Source organism: Bombus impatiens, unplaced genomic scaffold, assembly GCF_000188095.3.
Source record: "Bombus impatiens unplaced genomic scaffold, BIMP_2.2 scf_0637, whole genome shotgun sequence".
NCBI classification, from domain to species: domain Eukaryota; kingdom Metazoa; phylum Arthropoda; class Insecta; order Hymenoptera; family Apidae; genus Bombus; species Bombus impatiens.
Window position 1 is genome coordinate 1,114,007 of NT_177056.1, and position 17,444 is coordinate 1,131,450.

Consider the following 17,444-nt stretch of genomic DNA (forward strand, 5'->3'; position numbering starts at 1 on the left):
ATAATTCACGATTCCCCCTCTGATCTCATTCTCTCTTAACTTCTCATCATGTAAATTCGGCAAAACGATCCAGTCACATACACTTACTGTTGCCATCCTTCGTCCAACCATCGTTGCTTTTACTCTTCGACTCCATTTTAAAAAAATATTCCTCTGAATGAATCAACCTATCGAAGCAGAATTTCCAAGGAAACCGGTGTCGATTACAGATCAAACGGGCCATAGCCTCGCAACGACATCGCAGGGAAACACGCGTCTCTCCAGATCTCGAATCTCATACGTTCAGGTTGATCTAGAGGCCGGAGCTGTTGACTGCCGCTAGTCTCTCGTTGCAGCGGGGCGACTGTAATATCAGAACCCGGGTTCCCGTTGGCCAGTTACGCCAGCTACACCGGTGTAATATTCATTTCCTCCAGTAAAAGCCCTTTCAACGGCTCTTTCGGGTTCGGATATCGGAAAAACGAGGCATTTCCGTTGGTAAATGTCACGGAGATAGGCGGACGGCCAGTGGCCACATATTACCAATCAATTTGCCTCTGTCGATACTGAGAGACGACACGATAGAGGAAGATAGCGCGAGACCAGGGAAAGGGGTGGTCACCAGGTCTCCGATTGTACGGTGTCGATGTGTACGTGTATGGAAAAGTGGCCGCTCCATCATATTTAACTCGGATAGCCAATCACCCTTGTCACCCGCCAGGGTGATAGATTATTTTAATCAAGTTATTCCCCGGGCTGAAACCTCGATCATCCACCCCCGCGCGGAGACGCTTCTACGGTCTCGCTACATAAAAATCGAATTAACCTGCCGCGTAAATGGAGCCCTAATCTGGAAATCGTTGGTCGGTAGAGTTTCCAATCGTTTGCCGGAGTTCCGGTAATTTCCAGACTGGACCACCTTCGATAATCTATTTTTTAAGCCCTCTGACGAGCGATTGATTCGTCTGGCGACTCGCTGCCACATGCTCCGGCAACCTTCTCCATGCTTTCCAGCAGTGATTTACGGGCTGCACCAGACTCCACTGTGTTTTAATATGAAGAAAGTTAGACTAGTGGAAGATTGCCGTTGGATCGGTAAAATAGATTCCCTGTGCATTCACTGTGGTAGTTTTTTGCGGATTCTGAACAGATTTTGATAGGATCTGGATGGTGTTTGGTAGTTATATTAGCGTATAAATTTTCTTAAGGGAACTTTTGTACGCGAGTATAATAAAAAATTTCAAAACCCTAGAATCATTAACCTTCGATTAAAATTACAAGGAGCGTAAAATATTATCCCTTCCAATTACTTGTTTCGAGACTCGTAGGTATTGTGCTTTACGCTGATCAGGAAATCAACGAATACCCTTTCATTAAACTCTATTCAGAGGGGGTCAATTTCTGCGAAAAAGACGATCGTATCACGTGCCGAAAATTAACAAGCAGCTCGTAACATCTTCCAGGAATGTCCTAACCTAACTTCTCGACGCAAAACATTGGGTCGCATGCACCGCCTACGACTTTACGAGCCCTCTGGGTCTGGCAATTACAGGACACTCGGTACATCTGTTCAACGGGGAGCAATTCGTTTTAAAAACTACGAAACACGCACTGTCAACGTGCGTGTCGTGATCCTCGCCATAAAGAACGCACCACGGGCAAACAATTATGGGGAAATAAGAGAGGATTAAAGCAGCTCTGTTGTAGGATGAGTTTCCTGAACACCATTTCGTAGAATGAATCTAAAGTGGGGGGTAAAGGGAATCCAAGTTTCATTAATCGTATGGTTCTCTTTTATTCGACATTTTGTCTTTACTTTTAGAGAGACAATTTGGTATTGTATTATATATTTAACCACTTTTCGCTTAACAAAAATACCTGACCATCGTTTTAGTAAATTCATTTCTCTCGGCGTCCTAACCTCAACATCCCAGCCCAGATATATCTATCCTAATCGCCTTGCAACTTGCGAAAGCATCAAACGACGCTTCGGCATCTCTAAAAATTCATCCGAGGCCGAACAATTTCACCCATCCCCATATTTCCTCGTCCCAGCTCTCGCAGAACTCAGAACAGACCACAGAACCAGTCCAAAACCTCCATTCCTTGAATCGTCTTGATGCACGCTTACCACCATTCGAGAACTACATTCCCGGTGTTCCGACTGGTGCAATAACCTCGAAGTAATCGCGCTAAGAAAAACGCGTAGACGGAAACAGAGAAACACAAAGGCAGACAAGAGAGAAAAGGAAAAGGTTGGATTACGTTTCGAGAAATCGTGAGGAGATTCCATCCGGCTGGCAGGATTTCGAAACACTCGGACTTATTAAATGCAAAATAACACGGCACGGACAAAGCAATGTTTAATCGCCACGTCTTCAACTTGTAATCCTTCGCTACAAGTAGACAACACGACTGTGGAAACGGTATCGATTGCCGGATAATCCGATCTCCTTAAGGAGATTCTCCATTTTTACAAGACAGTCGCCAAACGAGATGTCCGAAATATTCTGAGAATGTTCCAATGGGATTATCTTTGTTCTTGCTAGAAACTACTGATTTCGGTCATTCTGTCTTTCAAGGTTTGCGAAAATCCTGTTTATGCCCAGTAATTCTGTATAATTGTCTGAAATTTGTTACAATTATATTACGGGTTTTTATACATTTGTGGGAATTTTTACTCATTTATGGGGAACCATTTGCAAAAATGTATAGACCGCATAGACGATGCACACGCATAAATATAGATGGAAATCCAGTTAAGGTTGAAAAGCGAGTTTAGGTTCAATTACATCCATAAACGTCTTTCTTTTTTACCCAGTTTTTATTCTGAGTGACGATATAGAGTTGATAGAGCTGATTTAAGAGATTGGATTCTTCCAGTACGATATGAGAAAATAGACGTTTAACATAGAAATTGCAGAGTGAGGTTAGGTTAGTTTAGTGTCGATAGAGATATGGTAATCGTGTCATACTTTGCGAATTTCTCATTCTTCTAGATACTCATTGACCATGGCCAGCCTGAAAATTCGCTGCAATTGTTTAAATGTACTAGGAGATGCGTCTCGCCCAGAATGAGGAGGAAGGTTTGGTTTTCGCGTTCAGCGAACCGTGCCGCGCTTTCCACGGCCATTATCGTCATTGCTTTATAACGTCGCTGCTCTTACGACGTGTATTTTCTTGAGAGCATCTCCGCGGCTATCCCTCCCTTCCGATGTCGCTAGGTTTTTATGCCTTTTTTCGAGTCGTTTCTTTCGACGTTCGAACTGTCTTCGAGGTGGAGATTGAGTGAATGGCACTTTTTCGGCAAGGCTGATTTTTCGATGATTGAACTGGTTTTTGTAGAACGTTGAGATATAGGAAAGGTTTTTCCAGGTTAAATGGAAATCGTGTTTTTCTGAAATCTGAATTTCATAGGGCGGTATATACTATATATAGAACTAGCTATTAATCTTCTTGGGGTTATGAATAATATTTTCGGTTAGTCCTTAAACGTTGAACAAAGTCGACACAGAAGTACGAAGAAGGTTGCCAGAATTGTTGAAAGAAAATTAATGTAGTATAATAGGCATATTAATGAATCGTACAAATAATTGGAAGTCAATAAACATTTCCCAATTCCTACACTATTGTTCTACGAACTTTACATTATTTCTTCCGCATTGCTTCGATCATTGTTATTCAATAACCTGCCAGAAATCACCATACAAATAGTCTTGAACAGAATTTGCTTTTAACATAATTCGAGAAAATTTCCTAAACGCGAAAACAGAACGCAGCGTGATAATCAAAATCCAATAAACAATTCCTAATCCTGTAGCAACCGATCAATCCACGCCATAAAAATCCCCCGAAACAACCTTCTGTTTCACCCCTAATCTCTTTCAACTTCAACCCACGAATAAAGATCCCTCCCCATCGCACGGCAGTTCCCTCCTAAAAGAAAGCACATAAAAGAAATAGAAGGAAACGATAGTCTGCAGAGGTAACTAACCTAACCAACCCTGTAAAACTACCGCTGTCACGCCCGATAGTCCTCGTGGTAGTGGTGAAAGTCGCGAGAAGGCAAGCAGACACGGCCACGATATAATTAGCAGAAATTAGAGTTAGGTCAGAAAGCAAAGTTATCGAGGTGAGTTTCGACGCTGCGCCCGCTTTTCCTCCGTTCTGATATAATTACTAATTAATTACCGTTCCGCTGGTCCTTTCGGCGGCAGCCAGCCTAAAAGGACACCGCGAGGTAAGGATAATTCCTCGTACTGTCGACGAGGGCAGGAGGATGTAACGACTTCCGTTTTAATAATTTTCGTTTCGTGACTCCTAATGAAGGCTATAGCGCGGATTATTTATTCAATTGATATTTATGTAATATGAAAAACTACATGGACACTTGTTTGTTCTTTGCAAGACGTGTTTCAATTAAAAGATTTGCGAGATATTGAATTATTGGGATTTTATTTTTAAATTATCGTAGCTACATACAGTGAGACATAATAATCTTCTTATAGTTGGTTCATCGTAAAAATAAGAAAAATATTTTCTCACGGTATACATTATTTTATATCATTAAATTATTCCTGCATATGAAAAGTACATGCAATTATGTATTATATGCAGATATTCAGAATAATTATTATTCTTGCTTTTTCTATGGCAGCACATTAATAATGGCAATTAATTTATTAACCGCGAATGGCTGGAAGAGATTCATTTTACAGTATTTAAATGTTTACCTCATTACTTAGAAATGCAAATAGCATAACACACAATAAAAAAATTGGATGGTGTAGAATATTTCGTTGCATTAACTCTTTGTTTCACCGTATTCCGTATTAATTCTCCGTATAATAGCCCGTGAACGAACAATCGACTTCATTATGTTTGGATATTATGTTTTATTGTTGATAAACGCACCGCGAAATATTATATTGTAATGAAATTCGAAGTCGCAGATTGAACGTCGTCCATTTTCGAGGATTTGAAAATATCGTTTGAGGATCACAGGAAAAAAATATCATATATGTATACCTTTTTCTGATCTTGATGTCAGTTTATGATTGCCACGTTAGTTCTTATTGATACACTTACTTTAGTAGTAGTTGTACACACGAAGATTTTTTCCTCAAACGTTAAAAGTGTTTTCCTGCGTTGAGATGAAAACGATATTAGGACATAAAAATTCAAGGATCGAAACTGGACAAAACGAAACTTCTCATACATATGCTCATAACATACCATAACAAGCAGACAACGCTTATTTCTCAAATAAGAAAAATTTATGCGATTCATTCTTTTAGAAATATCGTGAAAGAAATGAAACCTAAACAGGAATTTCTTTCACTGACTAGTTTTGCGTATTATCCGAATTCTACACATCTCCGCATCTTCCAATTTCTCACAAATGCATAAAAATCGACGGTTGTAGTGACAGTGATAACCCAATGACCTAACTGATCTTGTATACCACACGCAAACGAAAACTGGCCAACAAAAACGAAGAAAAAGAAGCAGCCAAACCCCGCAATATTTAACCACCTTCCGAATCACTCTCACAGAAGACCCTATCACTCTGTAACAGTCTGTCCTTTCATCTCTTCTTCCATCTCGTCCTCCTGTTTGCATATTCTCGAGGCCAGATTATATCCCGCGCTTTTATTTATCGACTGTCGGCCATATGAAAAAAATGTAAAACTCCCCCGACCAGGTGTGTATATTTCGGCATGTGTGTGTTGCAGGTTGCGAGTTTCCGGCGCAGTGGAACGGCCATTGGTTTCAATCGGGGATCGAGGGGCTAGTGACTGTGAACGGGTCCATGATGACCAGCAAGGGCCGCTGCATCGAGACCAAAGACGACAAGTTCCTCATTCAGGACACGTGAGTCTCTCTCTCGTTTGAATTGCAAGTGAGATATAGTCTGCCTCGTGTGTGTGTGTGTGTACGCGCGTGTACGAACGTTTGGCTAGGTATCGACAGGCGGCCGTCGATATGAAGCGATGCACGGATCGTATTTCGCGTCCCTTTATCCGCGTCAGCCCCCGACACCACCCCCGACCCTCTGCCACCGAGCTTTTATTAATTAACTGCACCCTTCGTTGGCCGGACCCTCCGATAAAGCGCTCCAGGCGACGTGCCAACCGACAGCACAGTATAAAACGTTTCTCCGGCGAAATTCCGCGGCGGAAGGGTTCCGGGTTAACTGGGAGGGGATGATCCAAGGACTCGTGTGTATCACGATATTATGATGGATGTTTTGCTGTCAGGTAACGAGATGTATCTCTGGGGAGGTTTATTAGGAGTTCAAGTTGGATGAGATTTGAAAATGTTTGAGGATGTATTGTATCTTAACGCGAAATTCTTTTAATATTTTATCGTCAGGAAACGAGTAATTTGGGTTTACTGAAGGTTTATTAAGAGCTGAAGAGGATTGACTGAAGTTTGAAGACGTTTGACGGAACATCTTTATTTGATAGTGATATTTCTTGTGATGATCTTTATTTGCAAGCAATGAGAACTATTTTCGAAGTTGTCCATTTGGAGGCAACATTTTTCATTGACTTATTGGATACAAATTTTGTAGACAATCGTAACTCGAAGAACTTGAAATTCTTTATATGTGTTTAAAAATCTTTGAAGAAGTATAACGGTATAATTTTTGTCATTTTGCAAGTTGTCGCATGCTTTGTAAATCGAAATGTCTATTACTAACACAAAAAAAACTTACACAAAATTGTTCCACATATCGCGTCGCGTCACTATACGGAAAAATCCAGTGGATTTGATTGAAAAATATCTGGTTGCGAAATGTAGAGAAGTGAGTGGGTTCCACGGTTCGACTATCGATTCCACATACACCAATCCCGAAATCCAAGCACTCGTTATCCGCAACTTACGCCACGACCAGGATCCAATTTCGCGGAGAGAGCGTTCGCTGTCGTACGAGCAGACAGTATCTACGCGCGTCGCCGCTTTCTGTCCTCGCCGGTATCGCGTTGAAGCTCAGGGCGCGCTTCGTTCAACGTCGCCTTTAAGCCGCGACGATCACCGATAAGCTGCTACCGCCAGGGAAAGAGTGCCTCCTCCTCGCATAGAAATTTCTTTTTCTTCCGGGCCAGAGACGAGAATTTCCGCTTCAGACATTAGAAAACCTCACTCGATACCAGAGAATTCCGAGAAATTTTTAAGAACGTATAAGAGGAACGTATACAGAAAATTCTAGAGAATTTTTCCCAGCGATCGCTATTTCACAGCGTAGAAAGTTAAAAAGGCGTAATTCAAAGAAAAGGGTTCATAAAATAGGAAGATGTTACAAATTCAGAATTTTTAGGCTTTTCTCACATTTACATTGGAGTGGAATTTAAAAAGTAAGAGTATTTTTAGTTGTTGTGTATCTATTATATAATTCCTTCGATGAAGGGAGGAAATTAGTTAAGAGCAACTTTTTTTATAACATTTATAATTAAAATTTGAAAAGAAGTAGCGAGTTTAATTAGTTTCTGTAATTTCGAGATGACAAATATCACGTAATACGAAAGATTTTACGAATGCAATTAAAAATTGGTTAAAGGCAATAATTCTTTATATAATTTCAAACATAAAAATGCCATTTATATAATTTCAAACTCACAATAATTGATCCCACCGTCAGTGCCGATAAAAATCAGCCCCTTGAGCACCAAACGATTTTGTCATTTTATTCCGTCATTAGTATTACGTTTCATTTCGTTTGATATTAAATATCTTTTGATTTCTCTGGCCATTTAAATTTCAAGTTGGCGGAAACGCGGTTTGCGGTCGCGGTTCGAGGCGGACCCGAATAAAATATTTCGAAATTGTTTATCAGAATTTCGTTTATTTGCTCTCTTAGCGCGTGAAACCCTGGAAGGCTGCGGGACGATGAAACTCCGGGGCAAAGTAGTATAATCAACGATAAGACGCGACCCAAGATGAGAATCCTTTATTCCGTTTCGTTTTATCTTTTCCCTCTCTCTGTGAGATTCTTATATTCCTGAGTGACCTTAATATCCGCGCCGAAGAAGAATGAGGGGAAAGAGAAGGTTAGCGAGATCATTTCGTGCACTTTGCGAAAATTCTATTTGGCCGGGTATCGTTACTCGTCGTCCCGGAATAGATGGCGCCGTACGACGAAGGATCAGCCATCGTCGGGAACCGCGAAAATCCAGCAAAATGGCGGTTCTTCTGAAATTCCTCAGGATCTTAATTCCCTTGTCGTTCTTTGGTCCTGTTCTCCGTAGTTCTTTCTCCTTTTTGCCTATCTTATTCCTCGATTTTACGGCGTCTCGGTGTTCGAAGTTTTAGCTCTCTTACGTTCAAGTAGGTCACTGTTTCACAGGTTTTTCTATCACACCGTCTTTCTACTTGAGAAATTTTTATCTGCATTTTGAATTTTTCGTAAAATTGGAGATATAGAAAACGCACACTGTTGCATGTATAGTATAAAATGTCAGATATATAGAAAATCGTGTAGTATAGAATATAGAATAATTTATCGCATTAAATAATTTTCTCTCTGTTATTCTGAAAAATTATTTCAAGAAGACTGTTACACGTTCGAAGAGAAAAGAGCAGATTTTCTGTAAACCAAAGAATCACGTTACCGGTACGATAATGCTTAAGTGGGGGAAATTAACCTAAGTACTAGGAAATGTAAATCTCAGTGTTAGGACAGCTTTGGGGAAAAATCATAAACGCCCGTTGCGAGTTGAAAACGTCGAGAAAGCAAAGCGGGAAAAACTTTCACGAGGATTAGAGCAGAGAACGCGTGTACAGCGTTGGGGCGCTTAATTTTTGACGTTTCGTCGAGCGTCGACCGTGTAAAACGCACGAAAAGCGTGGCGGAAGGTCAACGGGTTGCACCGGAAGCGTCAGTCTCTCCGGTTCGATACTCGAGGCTCGATTTTACCTAGTTCCCCTTTGTACTTTTTCTTTCCATCGACGAATCGAACGAAAGTTTGTTCGAAATTACTTTGTCTAATTTAATTCCTGGTTTTTAACGGGCGATCGAAATAAAATTTATATTTTAGGACGTATTTGGAAATGCAATGGAAATATTGTAAATTATTAGGACACGAATTTACCGAGCTGTCATAGTCTTTTAGATTCCTAAACTAACGTGATTTTAAGGACTGTAAAACGACTGGTGACAACGGTATCTTAATAAGAGTAATTAGCAAATTTTTAGGAAGATGAGAAATATAGAAATTGAAAATTTCATTGAAATCCGGAAAACTGATATATTAAAACTGTAAAAGCAATTTTTCATGTACCTCCATAGCCAATTTTGTACAATTCCATTCATACCAATATTTCATCCATTACAAGTATCTTTTTCTTTTTCTTCTTTTCCATTAAAAACATTTAGCTTAATTTTATAACGAAGTGCAGTAGAATGATAAAATGCTGACGCACTGTTAATTTAAGAATATATTAAATAATCGTTAGTTTCAAATTTACACAAGAGGAAACGTAAGTAGTTTATATTAGTATCTTACATCTGGTAAAGGGACGAGCAGTAGAAATGGGCGTTTAGAGACAGACAGGCGTTCAAGTAGAAATATCGATCGATGCACTCGTATACTTAATGGCGTTGAGAAAATACGTCTTCGGTGCAACAGTATAAATTTACTACAATGCGACAAATTCACTTTCCAGTTACTTTTCTCGCCATAAAATTAATTTATCATAGTTTATTACTGAAATAGTGGACAATTTACGAGCGTATTAAATTTCTGAAGGGAAATTAGGCTTTTGTACGAAAATTGAGAAAGTTTGGTAAATGAAAAATTAGGAAATTGTTAGTATTTCCGAGGCTCTGAGCTGGGAAATTTAGGGAACTAGAAAATTAGGAAATCGAGGATCTGGAATATTCGGATTAGGAATTCTGATAATTAGAAAATTAGAACGTGGGATAATCACTATTGCGAGGGAATTGGACAGCAAGAGAAATTGCATTATTAGATAATTCAATAATAATTAAAGAAATCCAATGTAATAGGAAATTAAAGTAATTTGGAAATTTGAAAAGCACTAAAGAGCATTATTCAACTAGTTGAAGCTTTGCACATTAAGGAACTCGATTATTCGATATTAGGTGAATTAAAAAACTGGAATAACGAACATGAAGAAAGTGGACCGTTTAAAGATCTGAAAAATCCAGAGATCGAAATACTAAAAATTTTGCAACATAACAAATTCCAGTGTCTAGAAATTTTTCCGTGAAAGAGACCTTATACGATCGAAACCTGAAAGATGTTCAGTTTGATACTCGAAAATTGAAAATTCATAAATACAAAAATGAACGAAATCCAAAAAGTAAAAAAATCTCCTATATTAACAAACCAGAAAAGTCCATCTGTGAAATTGTCTCAAATATACAACTACCTCGTCCAATGATTCAAAATGTATAGTTTCTTCTGAAAAGTGCACAACGCATTCGCGACTACTCGAGTATTAGACATTCTCAACCGAACGTTCCGATATCAATTTCAAACTTAGATCACCGCGATCCACGCCACGATGTCTAACCTGGAGAATGAAACTCGATGAAACGTGCAACTCGACAATGCCCCTGAAACCGTGCCATAACTCAACGAACCAGCATGCTGTCCCCTTATTGACACGCAAACGTTCGACGAAAGTTGACAACCACTGACACGGGGACAAAACGAGCGTCGCGGCTTGAAAGAGCCGGAGAATGTTGCAGGCGGACAAGATAGCCTTGGTAACCGGGCGAACTTGAGAGTTAAGTTTTAATTAATGTAATGGAGAGTAGCGCGTGATTAGCCTTCCAATCAGTGAGCTCCTCTTTTCGAGAACGTGGCCTGGCGAGAAAGCAAAAAAAGAGAAAGCAAGAGGAAGAAAAAAAAGATGAGAAGCGACGAAGAAGAAGAAGAAGATGGAGGGGTTGGAGAAAGGAGGGTCGAAGGGATGTCCTTTCGCGTGGTGAAATCCGAGCACGGTGGAGCTGGTAAATGGGCCAATCGACGGCATTACCATTAAGATTCTTTGATTCGAGCGGCAAAAAGCGATGGGAAGAGGTCAGCCAAACGAACTTACGGATCACTGGGGTTACTTCAACGTTTGGCTACTCCCTTCAGACATTCTAATTGATTTGTTAATGCGCTTTTTAGGTTTCCTGATTTTCTTACGCTGTCTCGTGTTTACATGTGTTTCAATGTCTTATATAGTTTTTTGACGACTGCTTTGTGGGCGGGAAATTTTTCTGTGAAATGGATCGTAGGGATGAATCGAATAGGGTGAACTTCTACTTGGGGTTGATATTAGTGGGGGACAGAGCAATTGAATGTTTATTTGATACGTATTCTTGACAAATTCTAAGATAAGGGCAAATCTAGTATTTGTATTTAAGCTTAGAAGAGATAAAGCGATTCACTTATTACTAAGTACTCGAATTTCTTAAGTTTCTTTGTTCAAATTGAATTTGTAGGCAGAATTAACTAAGTTGAATTCTTATTTGGGGAAAAGTAGCCCATTCTGTAGGCAATAGTACTTGCTTATTAGTGCATTTAACTATTAGATGCGTTTAATATAGCGTTGAATGTACAAACTTTATATGCAAAATTTAATATACAATATAGAATATCGAATAAACCATTAGTGCATTTAACTTGAAACAATTAAATCATGACGAAACAATCACGAAAATAAGATAAAGTTCTTCACAATTTTACACATTCAAATATTTTAAGTTTGAAAATAATAAGTTATAATAGTAATAAGAGTTGAGAATAGCGCGATAAAAGCTTCGAAATAAAATTCTTCCACCACATTTTCATACGACAGAACTATCGATAAATATAAATATACGATAAACACTAAATAAAATAAATCAAAGTACTTTGTTTGAACAAACCAGTTATTCCCCTAATAATATCTTCTTTATTATGTCAGCAAATATCAGGTTACGGGAAATGGCTGAGCTGGTTTAATTCGCAATCGCGATCGTCATTTTCACGGACCGAACGGTAAACATTTAAAGAGGCAATGGCAGAACGGCGACTTCGAGGGTCCATTAATCCAATCAGAACGTTAATGATAATAATCTCGTTATTTCTAATGCGGCGCAGCGTGAGCACCGCTGATACGGAATAATTGAGAAATAGAGGGCTATTTGCCAATTATCCACCCACCCAGGAAAAATCTTGTCTCAATGACTTGATGACGCTATACCGTGCAATGTAAAAACCAATTGCCGTGATTTAACAAATTCAAATTATTTCGACTGCGGGTGGTCGCCCCTGTAATTGCACAATTGAGCGTTTCAGCATTTTTATCTTTTACAGGCTATTCAACCTTTCGTACACTATAATTAGTTCTATAATAAATAGTAAACTCTACTGATTAGTAATATCAAGCAACGTTACAATAGGATCAGAAAATTGAAAAAATACAAAGATTGAAACAGACACGGAATCGTGAACGTAATCGTAACAATTTACGTATGCAATAATCGCTATTTAATAATCCATTTTATTTCTTGATTTCCTTCGAACAACGATTTATTGATATTAATAATTCGCACGACGATAGAAAAAGTTACTCTCGAAATTCATAGTAGGTTATCGTTCATGACGTAATAAAATACTAGAAAATAATTTCTGACAAAAATCAGTGTGTCGTGGAGAAATAAATCACGACGCGTGCTGTTTGCAGAGTTCGAAGTACGAGAAAAATAACGATCGCGAAGGTGAACGTCGGTCATATATTTTCCAGTGATTTGACAAATAACGATAAATGAGGATAATAATAAAATTTCACGGCGAGAAGGATGTCGTTCGGCAACATCGACTCGATATCAGATTTTAATACGGCGAAACTTCCTGGGAACTCGACGATTTGTTAGCTCGACTCGATAATTGATTGCGCCCGGGAGTTAATCAGAGTTCGAGTGGACTTCCGGGACGCGGAATCGAATCGGTGGAAAACGTTTAGAAAATTCGGGATTGCCTGCTCCCCTTTCGGTGGCCGGCCAATTTTGCCGTTTAATTTTAATCACCAAGAAGTTTCTCGTTTCTCAGGGAACGAGCCGCAAGTGCAAGTTGCCGCAAGTAAAAGGATTTCTGTTCCATTTTCCAGTGAAAATAAGGTTAAAATTCGTTTGCAGCAGCGATATATCAGTCCATTAGACGAGTAATGTCGCGTTCGCGTATGTAACTAAAAACCATTAGAAAATTTGAAACTTATATCGTGATCGTAGATTTATCAGCTGATAATCGAATACGCTGTCTACTTTTTCCAAGTAATTCGATCGAAGGGAGAAGAATGATTTGCGTTATAGAAAAATTTTTACGAATTACGACGCCATTTTTGGTTTACGGTTTACGATAATTACATTTGTCACAATTCTTGTGGATTTTAATTTTTCAAAATTGACAAAGAATCGCATACCTTCTTACCTCGATTAAATTTGGAAAATTCATCAAAATTCACAATGGCAGTAATACAAAACTAGTCCATCGCTGTTAACAACGAAATTACTAAATGATATCTAAAAATTCTATAAAAATGATCAAATTTAGAAAATTCATAACACTTCACGGTAGCAACGATATTCGAATCTGTAGTTTGTTATTAATAAAACAAGAAACTAGCAACAGGTATTCGTAACATTCAGTATTATTGGTTAGCGAAGTTTGAATATTCTAAGTCTTAGAAGCAAAGGTAACTCTACACAGTCCACAGTTGGTTTGGTCGAAGTAGGCATTAAAATCAGTTGCCAGCACTCGAGGGTCGATTCATCTCGAACGCAGTCTCAAAAGCTCCGGCCACGATCCGATAGATGCTCTGTTCCGTAGGTGGATATCGATTATCTCGTGGCGTCGTTAACGAGGCGTCGCGATGCTCAGGTACCGAGATTACGTTACACTTAGCAGAGCCAGTGTCGTCTAATAGAATGGCCGACATGGACGTGATTCCTGGCTCGATGATTTCTTCTCTGTTAGGTCGACGAACTTTATCTTTTAGAATTAGAATTTAGAATTTTTTTATCGTTTAGAATTAGCCATTAGAATTTTCATCGTGAAATATTAAACGTGAGAAATTTTCAGATCGACCCGGATGATCATTTTTATGCGAATTTAGTAAGCTAAACATGTAACAACCAATAATCACCGAACGAGCTTAGAATACCATTTGGAATCTCAAGATGATATTTCATCCAGTTTCCAAAACTTGAAATATCAGGTCTCAAAAATTGACGACCTCAAATTTCCATAATGCCTGTTCCACAAACTTAGAAATTTATAATGCCTTTAAATATCCTATGAGAATTGTTTGTTCGTTAGGAGGTGCAAAAATGGCCATTTTTTAACAACCAGCTTTCACTTTAGAAAATCTCTAATTAAAAAGTATAATAATTGGACGAATCGATTGTTACGATATTTTCGGAACTAATTACGAATGACAGAAAAATGACACTCGTAGAAAGATGCTTGATTATTGCAGGATTAAATTGAAAAAATCTCACGGAAGCATCCGAAAAACAATTTCGAAACGGAATGAAATTACCAAATAATTAAAACATTAAAATTCTACTCGAGTCCTTTGCATTCCAAAATGAAACTGAATACACCGAACTTTAATGAAAAACGCATTCCATCCGTGCATGTGTGTGTGTAAAAAAATTGATTGAAATTTAATGGAACGTATTTCAATAAATACAGAGAATTTCGTATTAATATTACACAATAAATCGCGCGCCATATTCACGTTGTTAAACGAGTGGTGGGAAAAAAATAATTATCAGATTTCTACGGAATAATTTCATCGATTCGCGATTTCTATCGTGCATAAGAGAAATTATTTATCGAGACCCACATTTACTATCAACGAATAATTTACTCGCTCGAATATCAAAACAACGGCATTTACGCTGGTCCTTTTTCAAACAATGCTTCATTTTAATATTTTTTTATCTCTTTTATTTATTTGCAACACCTCGTTACCAATAGCGTGTCTCGTTGTTACGAAAATTTTATTATTCCCCCTCCCTGTTTCTTTATTATTGCGTCGTTTTCAGCTGGAAATCATCGAACAGCTTAATCATCCGATTTCCATAAAATAGCCGTTTAAAATTCATAAATTATACTGCACAGTGTGTCCCAATAATCATTGTTCAATCAACGAAGAAAGTGATTTTACGCGATAAATTAAATCGAAACTATAGAGTAAAAATTTTGCTTTGTATCTTCGATTTGCTTTTTCGATTTGCTTGTATAGTGTATGTTGGATCTTCGTATATTCTAATTGTCATTTTCCAGAGACTGATAGCTTTTATTTTCATTCTTTATATAAAATTCGTGTTATTATTCGTTGGCAGAAATTTGATGCGCTATCGTGGTCGCTGAAAATATTTCCAATTTAGTTCGATATATCGAGGGTGTGACGTGTAAGTTTAATTATTCTGTTTTTATTTTCCACTTTGCAAATTCCAGCATTGTCGATAAATTAATATGCATGGTTTTTTTATTTTATACCAGGAAAAATGTATTTTAAATTGAAACTGGAAATGAAGAGTTTTTTATATTACATTTATCGTCTGTGCAATTTTATTGCTGTCAAAAAATTAACCTGTTACAAAATGTATCGAAGTAATAATTCATCTTTTAACAACGACGACTGATATATTCTTACAACGAATGAAAATAGATTTTGTCGCACCGCTGTATTTCGAGAATAAAAGTACGATGCACAAAACGGTACAGAAAAATGGTAGTTGATTGTCCGAAGGAAAGACGAAGGTCGGATAATTTTTAGATAAATTTCCAGCGGCGCGTTTGAATATTTTTCCAGACGTGTACCGAAATAAATCAATTTTAGTAGCTTTCGGCAGTTTGTTTTATCGACGAATCGCGAATGAATCGAAAAATAATTCGGAACGGTATTGTACGAGGGGAACGATGAAAATGTGTGCAGAAAAAAAAAGGAGGAAAAATTGTTTCGAAGCATAACTCGCAGGCGAGTAGAGGAAGGAGGTGTTGAAATTAATCGAACGCCGGAACTTGTTTTCCAAAATCGCAACGCGTGATTTATGCAAACGATATTCCCCTACGAGGAGCAAATTGCGATGCTTAATGCAAAATTTCTCTGTCTTGTATTTGAATAGATCTGCATATTCTGCCAAGTATTCTTGAGGAAATCATAACGTTGCTTCAAGCGATAAAAAGTGCAGCTTTTCAACGCGACAGAGGGAAAAGTTCCTAGTTGCCATTCAAATTCTGATTTATGAGACAAATTGCATATCTATTTTGCGTATGAAAGCAATATAGAATCGAACGAATACTATGAAATTGCGAGTGCAATTATGCAAACGAAAATCAATAAAATATAGAAGTTTGTGACACACAAATACGATGCAACAAGTACTTGTGTGTAATTATTATATATATTCTATGAATGTATTCATCGACCAATCAGAGTTATACATATTTCTTCAATACAAAGAGGACGTAAAATTCCCTATTATCCACGTAATTTGTGATTCGTATGAAGGCTGAATTTTAAAATAATTTATTCTCAAGATGATATTCCTGCAAGCAACGAATTATACTTTACAGTTACAACAATATTTTTTAAAGGAAATTTAATTGTTTGGATTGAAATATAGCTTCGAATTATCAGAAATTAAGTTTAAATCAACGCAATTCACCACGACTACGACCAGTTTCCTAACGATAACTATTAAAGAAATAAAGAGAGGCATAAAACTGGCACAATTCTACTTTTACAAAATCACTTCATCAACCAGAATTTCCTTCGTCCGAAGAAGCTTACTAAAGCTAAGACTGCAAACTAAAACCACTTTTCTTAACAATAATTATTAAAAAAAGATACAAGATTCGAACAATTTTACTTTGACGAAATTTCTCTATCGACTAGAATTCGTTTCACCAAGAGAAGCTCATCCACAAATCCGAAGCTCATCACCACGCTCGGAACGTTCCGGCCACAGAGTCTCAATCCTCGAGCCGCGGCATGAAAAATTTTCCCGCCTTCATTATAACAAAAAATAGGAGCTAATAAAGAACCGTCGTGTCGCAAGAGACCCGACCGCGGAACCGTACGAACGATGTCGGAATATGGACTCGACGAAATGAGAAAGAGTGAGAGAAAGAGAAAGATGAAAAAAAAGTTATATTGCCTCCGCATTGACCACGGGGCCACATGTCGCCGGCACATGAATAATATCCTGGATTTCCCCTCGGCGACGACGTAGCTACGCGATCGACAGACGATCCGCTGATTGGATTCGAATTGGAGGGAAAGTTTATCTGTCCGTCGACGCGCGTTACTTCCGGGAATTATTTCGACCTCCAACCGTGCCTCCTACCACTCTGGAAAGGGTAATGGCGATGGCTGACGCCGACTCGTGATGGATATACTTTATTATGGATTTGTCAGTCGACCAGATGAGATCCTGATAGCATTGA

The 17,444-nt window shown here is 38.3% G+C and overlaps 1 protein-coding gene across 6 annotated transcripts in view; it reads left to right on the plus strand.

Moving 5' to 3' along the window:
* The window catches only part of LOC100746746, a 317,300-nt gene that overhangs the window by 224,880 nt on the left and 74,976 nt on the right, over positions 1-17,444 (plus strand). For all 6 annotated transcript variants that reach the window (XM_012389182.3, XM_033322390.1, XM_024369668.2 and 3 more), the window contains one exon: positions 5,715-5,853. In XM_012389182.3, the coding sequence (XP_012244605.2) occupies positions 5,715-5,853 (139 nt within the window). The remainder of the gene's footprint in view (positions 1-5,714; positions 5,854-17,444) is intronic.